Source organism: Erithacus rubecula (assembly GCF_903797595.1).
Source record: "Erithacus rubecula genome assembly, chromosome: 4".
NCBI classification, from domain to species: Eukaryota; Metazoa; Chordata; class Aves; order Passeriformes; family Muscicapidae; genus Erithacus; species Erithacus rubecula.
Window position 1 is genome coordinate 21,328,618 of NC_136686.1, and position 25,887 is coordinate 21,354,504.

General features: G+C 36.2%; 1 protein-coding gene across 6 annotated transcripts in view; it reads left to right on the top strand.

Annotated features, from left to right (window-relative positions):
- The window catches only part of NAV3 (neuron navigator 3), a 502,425-nt gene that overhangs the window by 469,412 nt on the left and 7,126 nt on the right, over positions 1 to 25,887 (top strand). For 5 of the 6 annotated variants that reach the window (XM_079304164.1, XM_079304162.1, XM_079304161.1 and 2 more), the window contains 15 exons: positions 4,305 to 4,388; positions 5,985 to 6,096; positions 7,366 to 7,487; positions 8,148 to 8,168; positions 9,308 to 9,480; positions 11,756 to 11,909; positions 14,756 to 14,930; positions 18,652 to 18,749; positions 19,365 to 19,460; positions 19,737 to 19,905; positions 20,637 to 20,872; positions 22,792 to 22,946; positions 23,850 to 23,921; positions 24,349 to 24,545; positions 25,127 to 25,245. In XM_079304164.1, coding sequence (XP_079160290.1) covers positions 4,305 to 4,388; positions 5,985 to 6,096; positions 7,366 to 7,487; positions 8,148 to 8,168; positions 9,308 to 9,480; positions 11,756 to 11,909; positions 14,756 to 14,930; positions 18,652 to 18,749; positions 19,365 to 19,460; positions 19,737 to 19,905; positions 20,637 to 20,872; positions 22,792 to 22,946; positions 23,850 to 23,921; positions 24,349 to 24,545; positions 25,127 to 25,245 — 1,983 coding nt within the window. The remainder of the gene's footprint in view (positions 1 to 4,304; positions 4,389 to 5,984; positions 6,097 to 7,365; positions 7,488 to 8,147; positions 8,169 to 9,307; positions 9,481 to 11,755; positions 11,910 to 14,755; positions 14,931 to 18,651; positions 18,750 to 19,364; positions 19,461 to 19,736; positions 19,906 to 20,636; positions 20,873 to 22,791; positions 22,947 to 23,849; positions 23,922 to 24,348; positions 24,546 to 25,126; positions 25,246 to 25,887) is intronic. The other variant, XM_079304163.1, reaches the window with a different exon arrangement.

The window sequence follows — 25,887 nt, forward strand, 5'->3', positions numbered from 1 at the left end:
TTTCTTACTTGGTTTCATTTGTTGTTCAGGTTTCATTGGCTGGACTCAAGCACTATGTTTGACTTCAGCAGTTTATTTCTTTTGATTAACCCCAAAGTGCTGAAGTGTTTTGCTTGCATATGATTAAATTCAAGCTGAGCCCAGCTGTCATTTGGATGCTTAATATACAGATTTTCTCTGAGATTCTTGCTTTACCCCTGGCATCTGTCTCAGTGTGGCTGAAGGCTAAATCTCAATAGTAATTCAGAAAGGGCTTGTTTACAGTGCAGAAAATGTCCAACCAGCAGACTCTGTGTGTGACTGACAAGGGCTCAAATTCCAGGGAGCAGCCTGACCCAGCCTGTTCAGAGGGACTTTGATCAAGGCTTTGAACTGTATAAAGCTGAAGGGTGCATACATGCAAACTGTAGTGCAGCCAGGATGCCAGTGGAAAGCAGAGGGGGTTTGCTGCCTAATGCTCTTGTTTGGCCAGCTCTGAACCACTATCCTACAGCCAAGCACCAAGATGCTAGCAGGCAGCAAACAGAAAAGGTCACCAGATGTACAGTTGCTGCTTGCAATCAGCCCGATCTCCTCTGGCCTTTCACACCTCCTTTCATTCAGCCGTGTCAGGTGGGAGGAACTTTACTTATTTACCTTTGTTTTATAAATCTGAATGCCACAGGTCAAATCCCAAAGTGTGTTGGAAGACAGATGTTTCCTATGTGAATGTCATGTTCTAAATAGGCTGTAGACCTGAGAGCTGAGGTATTTGGGGTTTGCCTGGCTGAGATAATTTGCTAAGGAAATGTCTAAAATCAGAATTGTCATCTTAGCACTGAAGTTATTCCCTAAGCATACATCTCTTTGACTATTTCCAGTGGGCATTTCACATGTACATAGAAGTCAAAATTAATTCATACATGAAGGATACCTACAGATTAGGAACTGTACATTTCTGTATCTAATATCTGTGTCATGTTAATCGTAGATATATTTTGCTGCTGTCATACTTCAAGTAATGCCCAGGTACTAAATTCTAATTCCAGGATGTCTTTTTTCAAGTACAAATACTGCATTCAATTGTGAAGACTAATTTTTTACTTTAGAATGAGCATTATATAAAGCACATGTAATATTCAGGGTACTCTTAGAAGTATTGCAATGATGTGTGTATGCCATGAATGAAACTACTGAAACTAATACAGAGATTTCTAAGGTGTGAGAAACTGGCTGTATCCTAAAAAAAACCAAGCAAAGCAATTCCTAAATATTTTTACAAGGATGAAAGAATGGAAACTTTTAGACAAATTAAATCATCCTCAGAAACTGAGGATTAGCAATCCAGTCAAAATAAATTACCAAATCTTTAAGTGTACAGAAAGTTTCTAATTAGAATTTTTGATTTCTGATTAATGTTATTAAAGACAGTTACTTCTTTCTCTTTGTTTTAATTGTTTTATTAATTACTCTGCATTTAACTGTTTAAATGCAAAGCCTAATCTCAAATGGGAATATATGCATATATATATGTTTTATGTATGCCTCAACACATAAATAAATATACTGATAATTTAGCCTTTTTCAAATTAAATTTTCTTATTTTGTTGTATAGTATTTCCATGGGCAAAATCTACTTAAGTTTTCAAGTAGGGACTCCCTAGACAGCTGAATAAATGGATGTTAGTTCCCATGGAGAAAGACAGAACAGTTTATTACTCTGAAAGTAAAATTAATACTTCAGAAGAAGAGTCTGCTGTCTTGTAACAAACACTTAAAGTAATGAACAATGCAATTAAAATGTTTTTTCCTTGAATAGTTTTGGTCAATGGGACTTGGAATTCCATTTATTTTTTTTCAGCAAATCAAGACCGAATAGTTTTTATTAGAAATGAGTTAGGAAAAATGGATCTTGATCCAATTATGTTTATGATGCAAAACCTTTGGGATAATGTTCCAAGAAGGTAATGTGCTTTGTCACTGGCTGAATTTTTGTAAGGATCCTTGTGACATGGCTGTCTTTCTCTAAAGGCTGTAAGAAAATAACAGTTTCAGTGACTTTTGATTGCATTTTTAATCCTGCTATTTAGTACTTAATTTTTCCTGAAAGTTCTTTGTTGTCTGTTCATGTGCAATACAGGGTGAAGTTGTAGCTATGGAATAGAAAAATACTTTGCACAAGTATACATAGTTTGGTGCCAAAGTACTGTGGTTATTGCAGTCTAATTGCTGGAAAAGGACAAAAGCTTTGCATAATTAAACAAATTATTCCTCTTTCAATCTCTCAGCCCCCCTGTAATTCTCAGAGTAAAGCAGAACCATGGGCCATCAGTCAAGCCATATATTTTTTATGGGGCAGGGAACAGTGAGCTCTATTAGTTTCCTGTTAAACAAAAGTACTGAAGAGACATTTGGCTGAAATTCTGTAGTGCATCTGTTTTGTCTCTGATAGTTCTGGGTCTGTGGTCATCATCTTTGGAAATAAAACACTATAGATTAGTCTGGATTTTTTTAACATGTAGCTAATTAATAAAGTTAAAATTAAGTTTAAAAAACAGTTACTTTTTTTTTTTTTTTTCTCAGAGGAATAGAGTACTAAAAACAACCAAAGGCTGTAGTTTTGATTTACAGGTTTCCAGGTTCATTTTATCAAAGATTATAACTTCAAGAATGTAGCCTAAGTTATAAATGTTAAAATAGGAGTATATACAATTACTAATTAATCTTTAAGAGATTGCATATTTATCTAGTCTCATGTTTGTCTGGAGTTAGTCCTTGTGATATGTGTCCTTTACCACAAGAATTATCCCTAAGATATCACTGCAGATGCAGGAAGCAGGTAGATTGACCACTATACCCATAAGTAATGAAGTATTTCTAAGTATACTAATAATTTATTTTACAAGGACTAAACTTTTAGTAAGTTTAATAAGAATAAAATAAGGTGCTTTCAAGACATCTAAATATTTATAGCAATCCAAAATTGTTTGCAAAACACAAAAGTCACTCATCAGTATAACAGCTCTGAAGCAGAGATGCAGAAGTAGCCCACTATTATATATATGATAATCTTCTATTTGAAGGATAATACAGAGCAAAGGGGCACAAAACTTTTTCCCCTCTCCTAGAATGCAGAGCAAAATCCTTTTTGGACCATGTCTTTTCTGATTATACCTGATTCAGTGCAACCACATACATTTAAACAATTTCAATTATGCTTGTAAAAGCATGCAAACCTGCAACTGAAAAATTTGCCAGACACTGTGTATGCCTGCACTGCTATAATAAAAACTAAATTTCCTCAGCGGGGAAACTCAGCTAATCAATTTGTGCATGTAAAAATAGTGAGTTTGAGTTGTATTTCCAAGTGCCAATGTATGGAGACTGTTACCACTTTGAGATGGTAACAAGAAAATAAGCATTTCCTTGTGCTTTTGCTGTTTGATTTTGGGAGAGAAATGGATGGGATTATATGGACTTCTTTAAAAATTAAACCCTTACTTTCCCTTGGCTGTGCAAACTGGCTTAGCATATTGAGGTTTTTAATGGCCACTTGCTCTTCTTTGCCTACAAAGCTCAATGCCAGTTAGATCTGATGAAATATCATTTGTATAAATTTAGCTTGCTTGCAGTGTAAGATGCTGGTTGTTTAACAAGAAAAAGAGAGAAAAAGAAAAGGAAAATAAAAAGTTTTATAAAATATTTTAATCTGTTTCAACTTTATTGCTTTTCGTCCTGAGAAGCAAAACTTCCAGTTTTTAAGATTTTATTTTATATATATATATTTGCACACACTATAAATGTTATATTTATGTTTTTAAAAATATATTTTATACACACACAGACATCAATATAATATTAATAGACTAAGCAATGACATTTTATAACAGTAACTGTGATATTTTTTATTTGAGGCTGAGGATTTTTTTCAAGAGTTTTATTTGTGAAGTTAAAATTTGTTTTTCAAGATAAAGTACTTGAATTCCTGTTTTGAAGTACCAGTAATTGAAAATAATTGCTCCTGGACTTCTCTTTTGGAGCAGACTACTTTTGGCCAATACATCAGTAAACTTAAAGCTCGGCATTAAATCCATAATTCATTTCCAGTCAGAGATACCTGAGCTAATCTCATTGGGGACTAAAGAAGCCTGAGGAACACTGGATTCATTTGGCTGATTCATCTGTCCAACTTAGCTCAGTCTGAGTTTAAACTAATATTAAAGAGCTGGAGAAAATATGCTTGCAGGAAAAACATACTTTTAAAAAATCAAATAGATCTGGGAAAATTGCCTTATTATAATGACAAATGTTGTCTTTTTTCACAGGCTCATCTAGTAGCAGCTTTCGAAAAAAGCTTGGGAAATATGACAGGCCGATTGCAAAGTCTAACAATGACAGCTGAACAAAAGGTAGGTTTAGCAAAGCAGATGCTTTAATGTAGAAAACAGTCAGCAAATTATATTAGAGTTTTACTTTAAAAAACACTGAAACAGGGACATCTGTGAAAATAAGAAACATTTTTCTTTAATGGTTGCTGCAGTCAAATTTTCATGAATGTCCAGCAGAATCTAGAAAAAACTACGCAGCATCACATTTACACAGACAGTATCACAAAATACTTTGAAGATAAAACCTTTCATTTCAGGAATTTAGTTAAAACATGTGCAACTTCAGGTTTACTCCATACTGAAAGACCTATAACAAAAACTTATCAGAAGGTGCTGCAGTGCTTTGTTCCAGCCTCCCACTGATACCAGAATAACAGAATTACAGGAAACAAAGAAGTTTAGGTAGAGGAAAGTAGCTCCATTGAGAAGTTAACAAAGATTAGGCATCCTATCCATAAGTAAAAAACTTTGTCTAATGGGGGGAAAAAAAGCTGTAAACCTAATAGGAAGGAATTTTATGTAAGTCCTTTTACCAAGCTCAGGATAAAGAGGCTGTTTATCCTTCCAAGATTAACCATCTGCAACTTTTTACCCTTACGAGTTCTGAACAATGTCCTATTAACAGAAAGGCCTCCTTGAGCCAAACAGTGAAAGAAATTTTATCTGTGAGCTGCTAGTCACCACTGGAGTCTGTAGCTGTCTACAAAAATAACATTTCAGAGTCTGTTTGAGCACCAGCAGATGAAATGTGGCAAGACTCATTGGGAACTGGATAGAAAATATTTGTATTGTTTGCTTTTGTTTCATCATATGGGAGGGAAGGAAAAAGATCACAATCACAATGGAATTTTCTTAAAACCGAAACTTAAAACTGTTTTACAAAGTATAATTCCATCAGGAGGTTTTCTTTCCAGAAGGGGTTAAGCAGTGACATTGAAACACATCATCTCCAAATCTTTCCCAAAAGATTGAGAGCTTATTATTTTCCTTCTTTTCTCTATTGTTAAGTTTAAATTCCTTTAACCCTAATTATATAAGTACAGACTGGAAGGACAGGGAGTAATAAATAAAATATTGCTTATAAAAGCAATAATAAAAGATATTTTTTAACAAAAACCAGCTGTGAATTCTAATACAGAACTTCCCTCACTCAAGTGAAGTAATTTTACTTCAACTTGCAGGACAATTTCTATTAAACAGGAGATTTTTAATTAAACTAGTATTTAAGAAATTAAGTCTTTTGAATTCATCCATTAAACAGTAGCCTCACATTAAAGGATGTACTTCAAATGGTTTCAGTGTCTTTTGCAATAAAGTCATTGAGCTTTTCTTAATTTTATATTGAATAACTGATTGAGATCCTTTTTAGATTACTCCCTATTAAAAATGTTTTCTTCTTAAAAGTAACATTATTGCTTTTTATAGAATAAATTAAAAAGAATATGTTAGTTGACTTTAATATCTTTTGGGAGAAAGTATGCATTATTTTTATTGTTGCTCTTATGTTCACCCAAGCAGTCCCATGATCATTATTTTGAACACTCTTTTCTTGTAGTTTTTTTCTAGACAAACATTGTTCTTTGCCATTATTTTGATCTCTCTTTGCACTTCCCACAGGAATCTGAACTTATAGAGCTAAGGGAAACCATTGAAATGCTGAAAGCCCAGAATTCTGCTGCACAAGCTGCTATTCAAGGAGCCTTGAATGGCCCTGATCATACCCACAAAGGTATGGGTTTGTCATTATCAAAATAAATGCTGAATTTTTCCCCAGAGGAAAAAAAAAAGACAGCTAAGTCACTACTTTTCTGTTGTTTGGGAATTCTGTTGCAAAGGAAATGGTGGTCATACTTGTGGTATTTCCAGAGCTGGAAACCTTGCACAAGTTTCCTGTCTGCCAAAGCTCCTAGAGCTTTATCTTCTGAGAGCTGGGTGGCCAGGAATTGATAAAGGGTTAACTGTGTCCCTGCAATTGACTAATGAAGTGTGTGCAGTGTGTGAAGATACAAGTGAAGTCTTTACATGGTTATAGTTTGGGAATCCAATCAAAGTTGTAGCTTTGTAAATTTGGTGTTCTCATTGGTAAGAGACAGACTGACAACAGCTCATCTCCTTCAAGAAGTGCTAAATCAGTGAAGGAAAGCAGGTTTTAAATTCCAGATGTTGAATTAATTTGTCATTGCAGCTAGGCAGATATTGCATGATAAAATATTTACTTCAAAAGTACCTGCTGATAAGCAACAGCAAAGGAATTACTTGAAAGAAATAATGATGGTGTTCGTTTTTGAGAGCGTTATTGATCTTACTTTAGAGAGGTCATTATTTAGGCGTTTGCCTTAAGGTCATTTCACTGCATGACTTGAGTGTAGCAAAACGAATTTCTAGGAAGAAGAAAATAATCTAAAAAGGAATTGTTCTTGCTATTAGTGGGCATGTTCTGCAAGAATAATTTCCAGTGATTAAGATATAGTTATCAGAGACTTTTAAGAAATTGAAGCTCAGAAGCCTCACCAACTACTTTTAATATTCTCCACTTCCTGGTTATTTTGTTTCATTTATTTTTAATGAACTTCTGCCTGTTTCTTTCCACCATGGTACATTAGAAGGTAGCATCTGAACACTGATTAGGGCTGCTACAAGTTGAGTAGTGCCTGCAGTCCTCAGAACTATAATACACATGGCACTGGTATGTCAAGTATTCCACGTGCTCAGCTGTGAGGATACACGTGCATACTTCGCTGTGGAGGGTCATTGCCTTCAGGGCAGGAACTGCCTCGTTTGGAGAAGCACCTGAGTGTTGGTTTAATTGCATGCATGCCCCTCGGTCCCTCTGGGGTTTCTCACAGGCTTCAATAACTTGAATCTGTGCCATTGCAAGCATCAATGTCATTTATGTTAATTTAGGCTGCTTTTGAGGAGGCAGATGCTATATAAATACAAAAATTATTATTATTATCTTAAAACAGAAACAGATTTCACAGTAATTTCTTTCCTTTAGATTTACGTATAAGGCGGCAACATTCCTCAGAAAGTGTTTCCAGTATCAACAGCGCTACAAGTCATTCAAGTATTGGCAGTGGTAATGATGCTGATTCCAAAAAAAAGAAAAAGAAAAACTGGGTGAGTACTCAGCAGGTTTAAACCTATCTTCTAGCTACATGTCATTTCCCAGTGTCTGAGTAATGTAATGGTCCATTTCATCTACAATTTTCTTGTGGGGCCAGATGGATATAAAGAAATTCATGTGTATCCATACTGTGACACTACCAGCAAACTAAAAATTATTGAATATCAGCAGGGTTTTATTGTGTAAGTCAGAGTAATTATAACAAACCAAAGTACAAGCAACAATTACAAAACAAAGCAACAACAACATAAATTTAAAATAGCTGTTGTGACCAAAATCAACTCTGGGCCAAACCTTGTTTGATTTTTCTTCAGTTGGAGTTTTTTTCAAAAGCTTGACTCAAATATATTACCCAGCTAGGGAGGAATTGTAAATCTGTTAAGAATTCTCATTTAAAAGTAGTATGGTGTTTAAAGAAATTAAGATTCTTCTTGACCAAGAATTAAATTAAATTAATTAAATTAAGATGTTTCTTAACCAGAGCATACAAATAGCACATACTGCTAAAGATTTAATTAAATAATTTCAATAAAGAATCAGAAAATATGTTTTTATTGTTTAAAAAATATTATTTGCAAAAACATTTTTTAAAATTACTGATGAGCCTTTATTCCCTTGATTTGTAATTACACACTCTTTCATGTTTCTGCAAGGTGAACTCTAGAGGAAGTGAGGTGAATATAAACCATGGAAAAGTTGGCATGCATCTATAAACAAACCCTGTCTTGGCATGATTGCTATTTATTTTGGCAGTAGGCTTTTATACCTTCTAAAACCAGATTATCCTGTATGTCTTCTCAGTTTGTCTTTATTAATTTTAATCTCAAAGTTTAGGCTACAGAAAGGGGGAGTGTAGCCAAAATCCATTTCTTTCTCATCAGACATCATGAGCTGGAAAAGACATAAATATTGTCTCTCATTAAGATCAGTGGTCACACTCCCCACTCTGCAATAAGAATGATGTGTTTGAAGTCCTCGTTTTTTCGTAGAGGAACCAGCTGGTTGTTGTGTTCTGTTCAGTTTTGATCAGAACAACTTTCTGAAAATAAATCTAAACTCTTATTTTTCCAAAGATGAGTAAGTTCTGTCTTTAGACAAAGGTGCGAGCAAATGAGCTAGTTAGTTTTAACTGCAGACAAAACTGTTGTCATCTTGGCTTCTGAAATAAATGGCTCTTTGGCTATTCTGTCCCTTTTCAGTACTGGATACAAGCTTCTAGAGGGAACAGGCAATGCTTGTACTTTCAGAGATCTTACCACTCTAAAGGAAACTGCAACAAACAGTATATTCCTTTCAGCTAACACTCTTCTCAATAGTACAACCAGGCAAACCTCATGTCCCAGCTTAGATTGTGATTGTGATCCGAATCATAGCATTTGCATAGTTTGACCATTCAAAGTTTTAATGGGGAAAATAAATTGGCTATTGGATTTGTGATTTCAGCATTTAGTCCTGCCTGTACCTACATGCAAAGTGGTTATTTAAAGCCACCTCTTCGAAGGGAATGCCATGGGAATGGGATTCCACTGGGGCTTAATGGCTTTAAATGAGCACCCCTCCCCAATAGCTGTACCACTCAGTCCTGCACTTTTTCCAAAGCATTACTTTTGCACTGCGCTGGATTAATAACGTCAAAAAAAAGCACTGTATCATGTTTCTAGAGATACTGTGTTGCATATGTTAATACCTTGCTTCTGAGTACTGACCTCAGGCAGTGGCTAGGATGGCATCTGCAAACTAACTCTTCAAAACATGAGCTGCACACAAAGTGCTGCAATGAGGACAATAATCTTGCTCTGTATTTGTTTTCCAGCTAAGAAGCTCTTTCAAGCAGGCCTTTGGGAAGAAAAAGTCCACCAAACCTCCTTCCTCACATTCAGACATAGAAGAGCTGACAGACTCCTCTCTTCCTTCCTCACCTAAATTGCCCCACAGCTCAGGAGAGTGTGCAGCCACATCGATGAAACCATCCCAGTCAGCATCTGCGTAAGTGTCTCTCTTGGCAAATGGGATGGGCTGGGAAACGGAGACCTCCAGAGTGACCATTTGCAGTTCAGAAACCACTGTCAACAGCTGTGATCTTTTCATCATGAGCTCCACCCATTTGCCAGATTTCTCCTGAGCTTCACTGTTTTTACGCTGGTTCTGCAGCAGCCCTTTATTCATAATCTTTCTCCTTTCACAGACTTTACCCAAAATCACCTAGCTGTACAAGCTTCCAAAAGCTTGTGTTGTGCTTTCCTGCACCATTAGCAACTATCGTATCCAGTCAGTAAAGGCCAAATCTTGCAATGTCATTACATTCTTAGCATGTGTTTTTTTTTCCAGGTGGCTATGAGTTTTTACAGTATACTCATTCCTCCTGTTATTATTTTATCTACTTTGTAGCTCCTGATGTATATGATTTTTAATCTATTTCCCCTTTTACCAGCTTGTGGGATTGTTAGATATTTTGTGAGATTTTTCTTTTATATTTTATTCAAATCAACATCCTTAAGGTTTCAGGTCTGAGAACAAGTCATCAGTCATCAGCTGTCCCATTTCTTCAATATTTTTTTAGTATCTGATATGTTCTTATAAAATTCCCAGTTCTCATTCAGATTCCTCTGCTTTGTTTTTTTTTTCATTCTGCTAAACTTGTATCTCTTTCTAATATGGGAAAATCTAACCCAAAAAATGCCTACTACTAATGCTAGCTTTACTTTCCTTCTCCTAATTGAGATTAATCAAGTCACAATTACTCTTTCTTAAGGAATTCTAGTCTCATGACTGTGTTGTTAAATAATAAATTGAATATCCATGGAAATAAAATTTCATTTCTTATTTGCTGAGCATAGGTAGGTATGGACACATCACAGAAAGAGCTGTGCCATAATATTTGGGAAAAAAAATCTAATGTATGTCTTTATCATTTTTAATCACATTTAAAGTATTTGTGCATGTTTTGAATTATATTCATTATTTTTCTTCCTTATTTTACATATATTTTATTTACCATGAACTTCTTCATCTTCCTTTTGCTTAACATTTCTTCATATATTTTCTTGACCAAGTCTTGTGTTCTAAACCATTACCTTTACTTTCTTCCAATTGCATCTGTCTAATACATCTGTGTGCAGGTCATCACTAGTCTGGGCATCAAAGAAAAGGCAAAATGGTCGTGTGGTCTACAAGCATAGATCCCGGTAAAGCTGAGTGTGGGGCATGGAGTTGTACACCCAACTGCTCACCTGAAGAGTGCTGCATCTTCTTCCCCAAAATGCATTTGCATGCATTCTGGCAATTAAATGCTGACCTTTGTTTTTCTTCTCTTTTTTTTCGTATTAGCAGAAATAATTGCAATAATAATACTTATTTTCATAAAATACTTTTCATATTGAATTTTTTTCTGCAAATATTAACTATTTATAGTAATAAAGAACATATAACATGTGCTGAATTGACTGGAAATACTGCTTACTGTAACAATGTAGCCAAAATTCAGTGTTTTATTTTCTACTGGTGTTTCTGATGATGATGCAAAGAGGCAAAACAGTCTGACATGAGAGCTGGACAGTTGTGGATCCCTGAGTGAGCCATGTTTTAATCTTTTCTTACAATATAGGGGTTTCTCCTCTTAAGATAAGTGCTCATGCAAAATAACCACATGGTAATCCAATTTCAAGGGAAAAAAACCAGTGATATTATATATGATTTCCTATATCATACATTACAAAATGACAGGCTATAGGCAAAACATCAGCCATCACAAATCAAAACCATACAGATCAAAATCTTCTAGGTCATAAAGTCAAGGACTGTCCCTTTGTGTTACATTCAAATCAGAGAAAAATATTGATGCCTAACAAATAATAAATATCAGCAGTACAGTTTAATTGGCACACTTTAGTTCTGACTACTGTTACGTGGAGAAATCATGAACTTTCCACCAAAGAAATTATGTGAGTATAAAATCCAATTAAAACCAATGGATGATGCACACTCAAAAAAAGATACCTGAAAAGTAGTTAAGAATTTGTTTTTCACCCTAGTGAACTAAACTAAAAAGCAATAAAGAAATCTGATCAGTTCTTCTGGAAAGGGCTTTTTTTTCCTTTTTTAATTTGCTGTTTGATCATTTTCATGTTTCTTTGACAAGTTTCTTTCTTCACTCATAGGTTTCACCAGCAGCAAGCATTTTTCTGTTCTTTGATATTTAATAATGACACTGCTTTGGGGAGAGAGCCTTCCTTTAATCTGCCTGTTTCCTGCTCCTCTTTAGGATCTGTGAGTGCACAGAGGCAGAGGCTGAAATTATTCTTCAGCTAAAAAGCGAGCTGAGGGAGAAGGAGCTAAAATTAACGGATATCCGTCTGGAAGCCCTGAGCTCTGCTCACCATCTGGATCAGATTCGGGAGGCCATGAACCGCATGCAGGTCAGTGCAGAGTTAAATGATGGCAAAGATGCACACCAAAGCTATGACTGCTGCATTTCCTTTCCCAGTGCTTTCCTTCAGGCACCAAAAAACTGTCAATACAAAGTAAATTGCTGGATTGACAGTACTTCTGAATGATGGGTGTGATAAGTGTTCACCTTATGATAAAGACATTCTTAGCATATATTAATAGCTAAAATGTATTTAAGAGATATGGAAGAAGACATAATCCCTGCCCAAAGGATAATTATTATCTCAGGCCTATGACTGGGGTAGGCAACATGACAGAGAAGTAGATCAAAAAGTGATTTCTACAGCATTTTAAATCCTTGAGCCATGGAGGGGCCAGGATGTTATATGCATACTCTTTCATCATTTCTGATTCCTAACTCAGTTATGGCTTGCCAAGGCAAAGAACATAAAATGGAACTAATTACTGTATTAAACATCATAAAATTTTGCTACATTATTTTGTTACACTGCTCCAATTCCTTCATGAACACATTTTTCATTAGAAGATTTTCTCTTTCATGAGGCTGGAAGGAAATGGCAGCATTCTTCAATGGAGCACAGGGCTTTATGGTCTCAACTCTGTTGCTTACATTCTAATGCCCACTACCATGGTAGGTGCCCAGAAGTATCTGTAATATCCACACAGTATAACATACAGTAGAACATGCTGTCATTCTGCAGAACTGGGCCTTTCTGGAATGGCAGCTAAGATACCTGCATCATCCCTGAAGACACTATAGATCTGTTTTTGGGGAACAGAATCAAGGCCATGGGCTGGGGATTCAGGTTGAGACAAGGTTGGCTGCATTTAAAAGTCTAGGGAGGAGTTGTGTGATAAACTTCTGTTGTAGTCAATTGAGTTTTAGTCCTGTAGTAGTGAAGGCTAAAGAGTTATCCTAAAATTACCCCAAGATAGGTACAGAAGGTGAAATGGAGTTCTTTGAGCATAGGCACATCTTTCCATTTGAACCAGCCTCAAGTATTTGCATCTGCACAGGACATCTGGGTTTAGCATTGTTTCATGGAAGACCATGTTTGTCATGCCACTGGAAACCCAGAGTGGCAGAGCTGAATCAAGCCCAGTGTCTTGCCAGCTGAATTGCTCTGTGTTGGGTGCTTAGCTCAGGTGCACCTTTAGGTGTAGATGTCCATAGCACCTGATTTCATAACTACAGAAATGGTGTGCTCAATGTCTTTTCTAGAGCTCTTTGTTTAGACAATGCCTGTACCAGTCTCAGCCAGATCTTTAAACATCTATACCTGCCACCCTCTCAGGTGCTCACACCACAGGGTGCCAACATTACTGTGGGACATTTGGCTGAAGTTCAGTTAAAGAAAGACTTATCAAGAACATGTCCATAAATATGGTTTCTTTTGACCAGATACAAGTAAGCCATCGATCTTGAGGCACTGAAAGGTTTTAAGGAACTATGAGGAATAGAATACAATCAATTGCAGTGGTGGAAAAAAGATTTGAAGGCTTATCATCTGATTGCAGAAGGAGGAGTCTGCTGTAGGCACAGTTCTCCAAGGTCTGAACTTTCTCAAATCTGAGCAGAGGCAACTAGTTGAGATGCTGTTACTAGTAATCACCATTTCTGAAGTTTACCTAAAAGAAGAGGCAGCTGCCTTGCCATTGCCAAGCTGGGATGTTTTAGAGGATTGGTGAGGACTGGTAAGGGGAAAAAATAGGATTGATGGAAGTGATAGGTGAGTACTTTTAGATTTAAAGCACGTTAAAAACCAAAAGCTCAGGTGAATTGAAGACTGCTAAGAGCTGCATAATTAATCAGCATAAATTGCAGAGTGGCTCCTGATTTGAACCCTAGACTAAACTGATACACACATCCATTATCTTCTGTTACTATTATGCTGGTTTGTTCCTTCTCTTTCACTATCTCCTCACCCGTGTGTATGTGATCTAATATTTTTGTAGTAGGGTCTTTTTTTATTGTGCCACCTATCTCTTACATATTGTATACATATTGTGTAATACAGCTGTGCAGCCTCCATAAAAATACAGGACTTTTAGGAGGGTGGCAGTGAATGTAGAATCAAATTTGATGTGCAGAACCATCTGCAAGAATAAGCAGTTGCTTTGTAATGTGCTTTGTGAAGTGACTGGAAGCTAGATTTAGCTGGTACCAGACTGTTCTCAAGCTAAGTTTTCATTTTATTATTGTAGATTCAATCATCACTTGGCACCATAGAGGATTCAGCTAAAAAAATTCCAGTTGTTCTGATTCATCTGTCACTGTCTGTTTCATCAGAGAGAATTTGCTCACTGCTATGTGAACAATCCTGTGTTTGAATGATCAAAAAGTCTTATTTGATAGCAAGAAGGGTTATGAAACTCTTAAACTATCAATTTCTAATTTTTTATTTTTAGTTTAATTTCTCAGTGAAGTTACTGCTTAAATTTTATTTTCAATAGCAGCAATAATTTTCTGTGGCTTTAGAAACATTGAAATATCCAGTAACTTTCTTAAGTTACTGTTACATGTGGTATTTGACAGTGAAAAGCAGCTAAAAAAATTGGGATAGCTGGGGAAATTCTAACCACACTCATGTTATAGTCAAATGTACAAAAGCTTAAAGTTTGTATTGTTTAGAATCCATCTTGAGGCAAAAGCTAAAACAAGGTAATTGGGGGTTTTCCTTCATTTAAGAAGTAAAGACAATCCATCTTTCACTGTGTTATATCTCTGCTGTGAAAGTGTTGAACCAGTTAACTGGTTAAGTTCAGGAAAACAGCATCACCAGACTATCCACCACCACAGGTTTTCCAAAATAATAACCTCCTGTACTTTGGTGTTGTTTTATTTTGTATACAGAATGAAATTGAGATATTGAAAGCTGAGAATGATCGCTTAAAGGCAGAGACTGGCAATACTGGAAAGCCTGCCCGGCCCTCATCAGAGTCCTCAAGCAGCACATCATCTTCTTCATCACGGCAGTCGCTGGGGCTCTCTCTGAACAACCTAAACATCACAGAATCTGTTACATCAGGTAAACATACTTGGGGCACATGCATGCCTCAGCTGATACTAAGATTTTTTTCAGCCCCTTAATGGGCCACATAGGAGAAGCATGACTGGAAATTAAAACACCTCATATCATTCAGGTTAACATCAGATATATATTCAGTAACAGAGATGAGGATGAATGCTAGTGGTCATGTCTGAAATGAAGGTTTTAGAAGCCCCTGAACAGCAGTAACAGACTGTTCAATATGTTTGCTTTGTTCCTAGCTACGACACTCACTACCAATGTAGTTTACAATACTCTTTGGTCATCCAGTTTACAATTTCTTTGAAAATAAATATCTGTTGAAGTATACATGACAACCATATCTATATATTCTCTTGCCCATATGGGATAAATATGACTATAGTATGTGAAACTTTCTTCTTTTTGTTTGCAGACCTTTGATCATTCAGTTAACTCCCTTAACTTTGTATTTGCAGCTAAGGCAGAAGGTGGTCTCAGTTAACTTTATCCCTTACATTTTTTTAATTTGGTACAGCTAGCTAGCCTATGTTGGACCAAATCACCATTTATCACAGGCCATTTATTTGTGACATTTATCACAAACCTCTCCTGGCCTATTAGGCACTCTCATTGTCTTCTGTAAATGAAGGAAAGCAAGCAGAACTTTTGTCCACATCCTGAATATTAACATTTGATTATTTTCCATGCCATGGAGTTTATAATAACAAGCCTCCTACATTTGTTTTGATAATGGAGCCAAGAAACAAAAGTGCTGTCTCTTAACATTAGAACCAGGAGTAAAGCAGGAGCAAAGCAGCACTCATTAGCATAGACGCCACAGAAACTATAATGCAGTCTCTGGAAGCAATAAAAATGTGGCTAATAATTGTGGAAAGAGTCTAGGCAAGAATATAGCTGGGAACATGCCAAACTGACTGTAATTTGGATTGGCAGTTAGTCATATTATCTTGCCAGTCATTGATTGCATGGATATTTGAATATTTTTTCTGGTTAATATCAGATTTTGTATGAAAAGTTGTGTATTTTTTATTTACATTCCAGCTCTTTGAGAGGTTTAACTTTTAGCATGGAGGACCCTGAACTAGGCCTCAACATGCAATGAGATGTTGCAAAAGCAGAGAGAAAAAAATTTAACTGCTCACAGATCCACACATATTAAAAACAAACAAAATCAAACGAACATACAAAAAACCCCGAAAAAGCAACAGAATTGTTTGCATTATGATGGTTATAGAATGTCTCTCATGAGTAGCAGCCATTAGCACTTTACTGCTTGGCATTAATTCTGTCTAGGAGTAAACATATAGGAAGAAAGGTCTGAAGAAAAGGAGGGGAAATTAGATGAGAATACAGAGGGTAAAGAGGAATGGGGGAGAGAAAAGGGAAGGTAAAAGATAACATAAAAGAATGTAAGTGAAGAAAATTAGAAGGAAGTGTTGAGCAAAAGAATAGAAAAAATAAAAGCTGGAAGTAAAAAAGACAGGGGAAAGGAACAAGAAGAAGGAGACCAGGATGACTGTGAGTAGTGGTTGGATTCGATGATATTAAGGGTGTTTTCCAGCCTAAATGGTTCCATTATTTCATAAACTTTATATAATTTTCTGTGTTATAATTTTAAGTATTTTTCTCACATGCAAAGTATTTACTTTTCATTATAAGAAATTAAATATATAAGGGTGCCTAATGAGATGTAGATAATTACATTTAATTATGAATCTAGAATTTTTGATCATTGCTATGATCATTTTGTTGCTATGCCAGAGAACTTGGAAGGGTGACAGCATCTCTTTAAGTCTTGTGGGATTTCTGAGACAGCTGGAGTACTAGTGAACAAAAGTCTCTGAGATATGGGGAGGTTAATCATGATGAGGATTAAGCTCAGAGAATTGAGTGCTTTGGCTCTTCATATTATAAAAATGCTATTGTGCTTCCTGGGAGCAATGTTTTTAATTAACCATGGTCATCTGGAAATGACCAAAGCTATCCACTGTCACTTCCCAAGGGTGTGATGGTGCCCTCCAGATCAGTGTGAGCCTGGGAAGGGATTTGGTGGTTACTGACACCCCTAATTCAGTCAGTCACTGGGGTGAAAGGAGAAAACAAGGACCAGTACAAGACTGGCCCAGAGTGCCAGAGCTCTGACAAGAATTGAACTGAAGTAATCATAGCATGCCTAAAATGCAGACTGGCAGGGGGTAATTAAAACAATTTGTACCACCATGAAATTAGAGGCTCTTGGTCATCTCCTCAGCCCCTTGTATCAGTGATAGAGAGAGCTCTTAGAGAGTGGAATTAGTTCTTTTGCTATGGAGTGGTTCCTCATTCATAAAGACTTAAAGAGAAATGAATTTAAAGGGCTGTATAAGGGTCATTTAGAGATTGAAAATTTTCACAGGGGGATCATACTATAATTTGCCCTCAGACAAACTATGACATTATCAAAGCTCTTAAGTTTGCTCAAAGGTTTGTCAAATATGCCGAAACACAAGACAAATGAAGTGAAACATTCAATGGTGACACAGAAAATCTGTCTGCCTGGAACAAAGCAAACATAGATTTATTAAAACCCACCAAAAAAAAAAAAATTATTCCTTGTTCAACAAATTAAAAAATACCTAAACAAAATAAAACAAATCAAAAAAACCCCACACCACAACCCAGCAGCAGAATCTGCATTCTATATCTGCATGTAAGTTATCAAACTTCTAACATGAAAACTTATTTTTAATACATTAATTGAAATTATATTCATAAGCCTTCCTTGGTTTTCCTTTGAACAAAGGGCTTAATGGATCTTACTGGTACCTCATTTAATTTCAGTGAAATGTGACCTTGTGTCATGAGGTTGATGTTTTTCCCACTGAGAACAGGGTTTAGGTTAGTGTATTACAGCCCTGGCCTTTGAAGAAAATGCAAATCCATAATCTCATCTAATTTTATAGTTAGTTTAAATGTCTAACAGTAAAATCTCAGAAAGAACTTCTAGAAGAAAGCAGGAGTTTTATCACTTGCAATAAAGCTGTATGCCTAGCCTTTAACAGAAATACATCTGCTTTCTCATTTTAGGAATTAATGAGGTGGTAGAAACAGAGGTGCAGAGCAGATCAAAATTACCCTTTACCTCCAAAAAAAATGGAGCCTTTCCTTAGAGGAATGACTGGAAATAGAGTCCCATATCCTGGAGGAGTCCAACATGGTGTTCTAATGGGGGTGAAAAGGACTCTATCCATGCCATATGTAGAGAAAGTAAAGGAATCATCTGGAAAGTGAAATTAAATGCTATTTTACTGAACAGCAAAAATATCAATGCAAGAATTTCTTGTTTTATCGTCGTAAAAATTCTAAAGGGCAAAATGAGTGCCCAAAGACATAAATTTACTTTGCTTTTTAAACAACATTTCTTTGTGAAGATACTGTAATTTTGAAAAAGTTCCAAGCAAAACAAAGCCAACATTTTATTTGTTAATGGATTATCCATTTATTTCTACATGATTAAAACTCCTATTATTCCTTCAAAAATTGACAACTTGTAACATTTTTTTTTCACCTCCATCAGAAATGACTAATTAGAAACAAGTACAGATTATAACAATTGCAAGTTTTTGTCATGGAAGTCGTTGTTTTCAACCAAAAAATTCTTTGAACGAATATTGAACTGATGATGTGAATATAACTGATGTGATTTTTCAGACTAACCACTCCCTTTCTTTTAATGTAGATATTTTGTTGGATGATGTCACTGATGGAGCACTCCACAAAGAAGGTCACAGTGTCAAAATTTTAGTCACTATAAACAAAGGCTACAGTCGCGCCAAGGTAAGTGCATTACCCAGAGCAGAATTATAGCTCAAGGAAATCCTGGAATATAGTAGCTCAATTATTTTTCAGTATTTTAAGACAGGAACGGAAGAGAAATATCCCATAGACAGCAGCTCTCTTCTCCATCATCCAAGTTCAATACATTAGGCACACTCCATAGACGAATGTCATGTAGCCCCTTTCTGCATTTGTGGTGGCTTAGACACTACCCATTCTTAGTTTAATTAGTAGTAGGATGTCCTGGGACTTGCTGTCTCCATTTAAAAGTCATTAGAAATTAGATTTATGCCTTAGGGTGCAACTATGAATTTACTGATGAGAAATTGTCTTGTCACGTTTTCATGTTCTGTGTTATAAAAAATTATAAATACAGTGCAACCTTTATTTTCAGTCATCTCTTTAAAAATACAAATGCAATCAAAGAGTAGAACAAGATTCTGTATTCCCTCCTTTATAAAGAAAATCTATACCAATTTCTCTCACAGAGTTTTAACCTCTCATTCTAAATAATATTCCTGTTCTTCATTAGGAGAGCTATGAAATCTATGAAATCTTCATAGAAAACAAATTAGCACCATTTTTAGTCCAGTTTCCAAAAATCTCTCTTTGCAGGATCAAAAGCCACATGCATACCTGATAGGATCAATTGGAGTCAGTGGAAAAACAAAATGGGATGTTTTAGATGGTGTAATCAGACGTCTCTTTAAGGTAAGACACTGAAAAATTGCTTTGTATTATCTTACGTATTATTAGAATTTTCTTTTTCAGTTTTAGAAAATTTCTATATTCTTTGAGTTGTCTTCCCAAGTTTTTGTTTTGGTTTGGAGTTTTTTTGATATATAGCTAACACCTCTAAACTTTATTCTTGATCTTGCAGTTTTTTGGTTGGTTGTTTTTGTTTTGTTTTTAATTACTGTAGGCAATTTTCCAAATAGCTTTCATTCAATAAATACTTTTATGACTTATGCTTTCATATAATTCCAGGAGTATATTTTTCGAGTGGATCCAACTACTAGCCTGGGTTTAAGCTCTGACTGCATTGCTAGCTATTGTATAGGGGATATAACTAGAGCCCATAGCCTAGAAGTGCCTGAACTGCTGCCTTGTGGATATCTGGTTGGAGATAATAACGTCATCACTGTGAACCTGAAAGGTAAAGCCCCAAGAACACTTCTGCAGATACAGTAGAGTTCTGCACTGCAGTTCCCTATTCTTTTATGGTTTTTTTTTTTTCTTACACCTGATCTTTCTGTATTGTCTCTAGCTGAAGGACATATATGTCACATAAACTGTCTGTAAGACATTGCATAATATCTATCCCAGCCTTTTGAGGAAAATCTAAAAATATGTCCTCCCCTGCCTGACTGCCAAATCACAAAAAATATAGATTTCTAAACAGTGGCAAAAAAAGCCACCCCCAAATAAGAGAATATGAAATATTTATGCTTTATCCACAGGAAAATTTCTATACATTTCAAAAGCTCTAGGGTTTGGCTATTGGAAGGGAGAGGGGTCCTTCAGGAGGACTTTACATACATTGATGTGACAACTGGTAACCCTTGTGGCTGTCAATTTGACCTTTTTTTTTTGGCATCGATGCCAGTAATGTCTGAAATACATATCTTTGCCTCACTGAGCCTTCTCTTCACATTTACTTTGATTGCATCTCTCCCACTCATCTCAACTCCTGCTGTTTAATTATTTGTGGAGGGATACCAGTATTTCTACAGTAAAGAAGTCCTTAACAGTGATTTGATTTATAAGATTTGATTTAAGAGGTATTTTACCTTGCTTTGGGCATAGCACTGATGCCATCAAATGCTGGGCCAAATAACTACCTTGGCAAGGATAAGACAGGGCATTTTTCTTTTCTTTTATCCCCAGGAGTAGAAGAAAACAGCTTGGACAGTTTTGTGTTTGACACATTAATTCCTAAGCCGATTACCCAACGGTACTTTAATTTACTGATGGAGCATCGCAGAATTATTCTGTCGGGACCCAGTGGCACAGGAAAGACCTATTTAGCTAACAGGCTGGCTGAATATATTATAACTAAATCTGGCAGAAAAAAAACTGAGGATGCAATTGCTACTTTTAACATAGATCACAAGTCAAGCAAGGTAAGTTACAGTTGGAAACATAATCTATTGCCCAGTTTGTAGTGATGATGCAGAACAGATTCCATTAATTGGTGTTCTCTTTTGCTGCTCAGTTAGCATTTTTTCCCACAAGAATTCAGTCTCCAATCCCAGTGATGTACAGGGACCAGATCCTTCTGCTCTAAAGAAACCATTGAAACACTGTCAAGGAAGTCTCAATTCTCTCTCTCTTCAGGAAACCCACTTTATAGATGTAGAATCTCGCTCCTATGTAAATTAAATTTTTTGAGTGTCTTTAATTCCTTTCTCGGAAGTTGGCTATATACTAATACTATTTTTTTTTTTATTATAACATCAGCCTTTGTTAGCAAAGATTTCAAAGGGGCGATTTGAAATTACTGTCTTAGGCTCAATTTCTTAATCAGCACTGTCATGGTTTCTGGTGTGCATCAGTCAGGAAGCTGACCATGCTGAAATTGCCTCACCCATCACGTCACACTCCCTGGGATTTACATAGCTCACATTATCAAGTTTTTAGCAGGACTACTGTGCTAGCCACAGATAATACTATTCACTTGGCTGTCCTGAATTGAGTGTACTCCTAACTTGGTACCTATGGGGGAAAAAATGAAAGGGTTTTCCCAGAGCTTTCTGATTTGCACAGAAAGCTAATGAATGCTATCATAAGAAGGGAGAATATACAGATCCCAAAGGGGCAAAAGGACCATTCTGGCAAAAATAACTGCTTTCCACTGTCTTTATACAGAGGATTTGTGATGCCATTTACTTTGGCAGAGAATATGTTTATGTTTTATTGTTATACCATACACATCTGTAAAGAAAATTGTCCCACAAAAGAGCCAGTTTTTGGATTTCTGATAAATTTCTTGGTCTCTGTGTCTTGGTGTTTAGCTGTTGTTTTTGGGATTGGCTTGGTTGGGGCTTTTTTCCCCTTTTTCTTTACTTATATAAAAATTAATGTAGAATTTTTGAGTCTGTAATAAAGCAAAGAAAAAGCAACACTGTCAAAAACCAAGGGTGTTTGAATAACACAGATGGTACTATTCCATGGAAGAAACCTATAATGTTCCCTGAGAGACACCTGATTGTAAAAAGACAAAGAAAAATCTTTCTTGAAATAAAAAGGTGCATGTTTCCATTAAAGAGGAAAAGATTCTGCTATCTCCGATCCAGAAAATGAAATGGCAATAGGAACTTTGTCCATAATTTTCAACCCTGACAAAATTAGATACCTCTAGAGATACAGCTGTAAAACTTGACTAGCCCAAATTCTCAAGAGCAACTGTTGACAAAAATATGAAATATTGTGATTTTAGAAAGCTCTCTATTACTTCTGCACCAAACAGCAGCCAGACTGCTGTCAGGAAATAAGAATTTACACAACAAATTTTATTATGAGGTGTGATAAAGCATCCCCAAGAAGTCAGGAAGATTTTTTGTGAGAGTGCTGAAAGGAGATATCTAAAGGAGCTGTTCAATACACCAAAATTGTGTGACTATGTGATGGGGTTTTAGTGTATAAATCTGGTATTCATAAGAACTAAGGTCCAAAAATTAATGACTATCTCAGCCCATAGGAAATGGCACATTTTAATGCAATGTATTTTCCTCTAGATACAAGATATTTTATCAGCAAATTTCTAAGGAATATATCCCCCAAATCAGAATGCTTCAGCCATTTGCCTTGTGTTTATCACTTTTTTTTTTTTTTCTAGCATGTGGCTGTGTAAGCATCATGTTTCCTTGCATGTGCAGATTCAGCTGAGATCTATAGAAGGAAAACTCTTTAGTAGCCACTTTATCTTTCTGAATTTTTTCTTCCAGTAAAATTACATCTGTGGTCCAATTGGATTAATCTTTTCTGGGCTTGGGGCATTTTTTTGAGGTTTTGTTTTTGTTTTTTATTAATTCTGCTGAAGGATCTGCGACAATACCTAGCGAATTTAGCTGAGCAATGCAGTGCTGACAACAATGGTGCTGACCTCCCTGTCGTCATAATTCTTGATAATCTCCACCACGTCAGTTCACTAAGTGACATCTTCAATGGTTTCCTCAACTGTAAATATAATAAATGGTAGGTAGTACCTCTTCTCTCTCCTTACTCACAGGTTTTACAATTAAAACAATAAAAACTCATTGTTGTTTTGCAAAATGAAATGTCCCAATAAAAACTTAGGCTCCCATAGGCCATCTGCAAGGCTGTTATGTGCTTCAATAATTTTAACCCTTTTCAACCAAGAACATAGTTGTCTCCCCTTCATTTCATGCTTCATGTGAAGCATGATTCCCATGCTTCCCAATGAGATGCAAATGTACCACAAAATTTAAGAATGTACTTAAACACTTGGCTAAATTATAGTCTTATCCTTTGCACCCTGTCAGATTTCACAAGCTCATTAGTACCATGAGTACAGCTTATATTTTCTAATAGTGGAATTTGGGATAAACCATGCCATACAGGAGCAGCTGTGTATCTAGCAGATTTGCCCTTCCCACAGTTTCCCTGCAGCAGTGCAGAAATACAAAGCTGGCCAACTGTCCTGTGTTCTCAAGAAGAGTAAAAAGGTTTTCTGGAACTTTTACTGGCCTATAATTTTGGTTATTTCTGCTGTAAAAGTGACATCATAGGGACTTCTCTTCATAAAATCATTGCATGCTATTTCTTACTCATGAGTTTCACTGGGTTTTGAAGTTAAAAAACTAAGTCTACTGCCAAATTATGATTTAGGTTAAGACAGGGTTGCTTTATTTATTTCTTCATTACAGATGAGCACTAGTAAAATACATATGTGCAAGAGGGAAATCATACAAGAATAAACATTTTTAAAAGGGTACCTGAGAAATATTTTAAATCTATGACTCTAGCAGAGCCAGAGACTCTTTTGAAATTGGCCTAGTTCAGATAATAAGAAGGAATATGCTCTGAATATTTGAATGAATTCTCCTTCAAAAAATCCTACTGCTTTTATATTTCCAGTCCCTATATTATTGGAACCATGAACCAGGGAGTTTCTTCTTCACCAAATCTGGAGATGCATCACAATTTCAGGTACATTCACTCTGTATTTACTGTGGCCATGTTTGCACAGCTCCCTGCTTCTAAGCCCAGTTCTTTGACAAATATTGATCTTGTGTCTCATCACAGTAAAGTATTTCAGTTTCAGTGTCTCTCCTCTATTGATGGGTCTCTGAATGCTGTTGGGGAATGGTAAAAGAAATAGGATACTGTCTGGCACCTCTAGCAAGTTGCTGAAGATGATTGCATTCCTGCATTTCATTTGTCTTCAGCAGTGTCTTGAATTCCTGCTGGACCCTGAAATGGCTGTGTTGAAACAGTGAGCAGTAATGAGGTTTATGGGAGCAGTGTTGTACTTGCTGACTAATGAGACTTTATGACATTACTTTTATCTATATGTTTAAGAGGAAATAATGTATTTGCTATTCATTGCTTCTTGACATTTATCTCTTCTACCCAGGTGGGTGCTGTGTGCTAATCACACTGAGCCTGTTAAAGGTTTCCTAGGCAGATATCTGAGAAGGAAACTGATTGAAACTGAAATAGAAAAGAACATACGCAATAATGAGCTTATGAAAATCATTGACTGGATCCCCAAAACATGGCATCATCTCAACAGCTTCCTAGAAACACACAGCTCTTCAGATGTAACCATTGGTGAGTCCATTGGTGGAATGGTTTGAAATAAGGATACAGGCTGAGCTTTTTGGGGATTTATAAATAATATATTATTATTTTTTTAAGTTACCGTGTCTCAATGAGAAGTACAGCATAGGTGTGGGGAATTTGTCTAAAGGAAAACAGAAAGTTTAATGTATTTGCTGGTAGTTCTTTTGTTGCTAAATACTGCAGCTTTTAAAATGAAATTTAAAAACAATTACCCCCATAGTAACTTTCCTAAGCTTATTTTTTTTTCTCCTGCTTTCACACTGCAGTATAATTACAGCAATAAAACCCCTTGGACCTGAGGCCTTTCAATGGAATAACTATGTTAGCAAAGATGTCTGGTTTTACATAGCTTTGCCATAAAACTTCTAAGTGTTCAGCAGGCCCTAAGATTGGACTAAATGACACCAGTTCATTTTTAATAACAGGAGAATGTTAGCTCCTTTAATGAACCCTGTTTTAGTATTCTCTTAGCTTGAACTTGTTCCAGTACTGTTCTTTTAATTTTGAGAAGATTATTTTAAATGTTTTTCCCAGTTCTACCTTTTTTAATTCACAACTTGACTTCTCAGGTCCCCGTCTCTTCCTCCCTTGCCCTATGGATGTTGATGGCTCTCGAGTGTGGTTCACAGACCTTTGGAACTATTCCCTGGTTCCATATCTTCTTGAAGCTGTGAGAGAAGGACTCCAGGTATGTCATTTGTTTCCTATAAATTTTTTAAATTGCTTTCAAAGGCTTTCTCGAAGCTGTTTTTAAGCAGTGCATCCTGGTATGAATGTTTTTGCATTTGAAAGAGGAAAATCTTTGAATGGTTTATTGAAGGCAGACTCAAATTCCTTTAGACCTGCTCTTCCTCTTGTGTATAACTTGGCATTGTTTGCTCCAGCATTAGCATACCTTGTATTTTATGAAGAGGGTTTTTTCTCTGTGACTGGAGGAAGGTGGTTTTTTTCTGCTGTTTAAAGAGTTCTCAGCATGGATAAAAAGCAGCTTAGATTGTCTCTCTGAATTAAGGCAGTCTCAGCCTACCCTTGAATGGAACAGGTAATAAACTTTACACTGGTGCCAGAAAACAGCTTTGGTCTGTTTAGTCCTCCCACCACCTACATACACATGTAGGTACACAGGTTCATGGGGAAAAAGCTTGTGAACAAGGGTGTTTGCATAGAACTATAGAAAGGCTTGGATTGGAAGGGACCTAAAAAAATCATCTAATCCCTGACCTTGAAAACTTCAAGGGATGGGGCATCCACAGCTTCTCTGGGCAATTTGTACCAGTGCCTCACCACCCTCACTGGAAAGAATTTCTTCCTAACATCTAATCTAAATCTC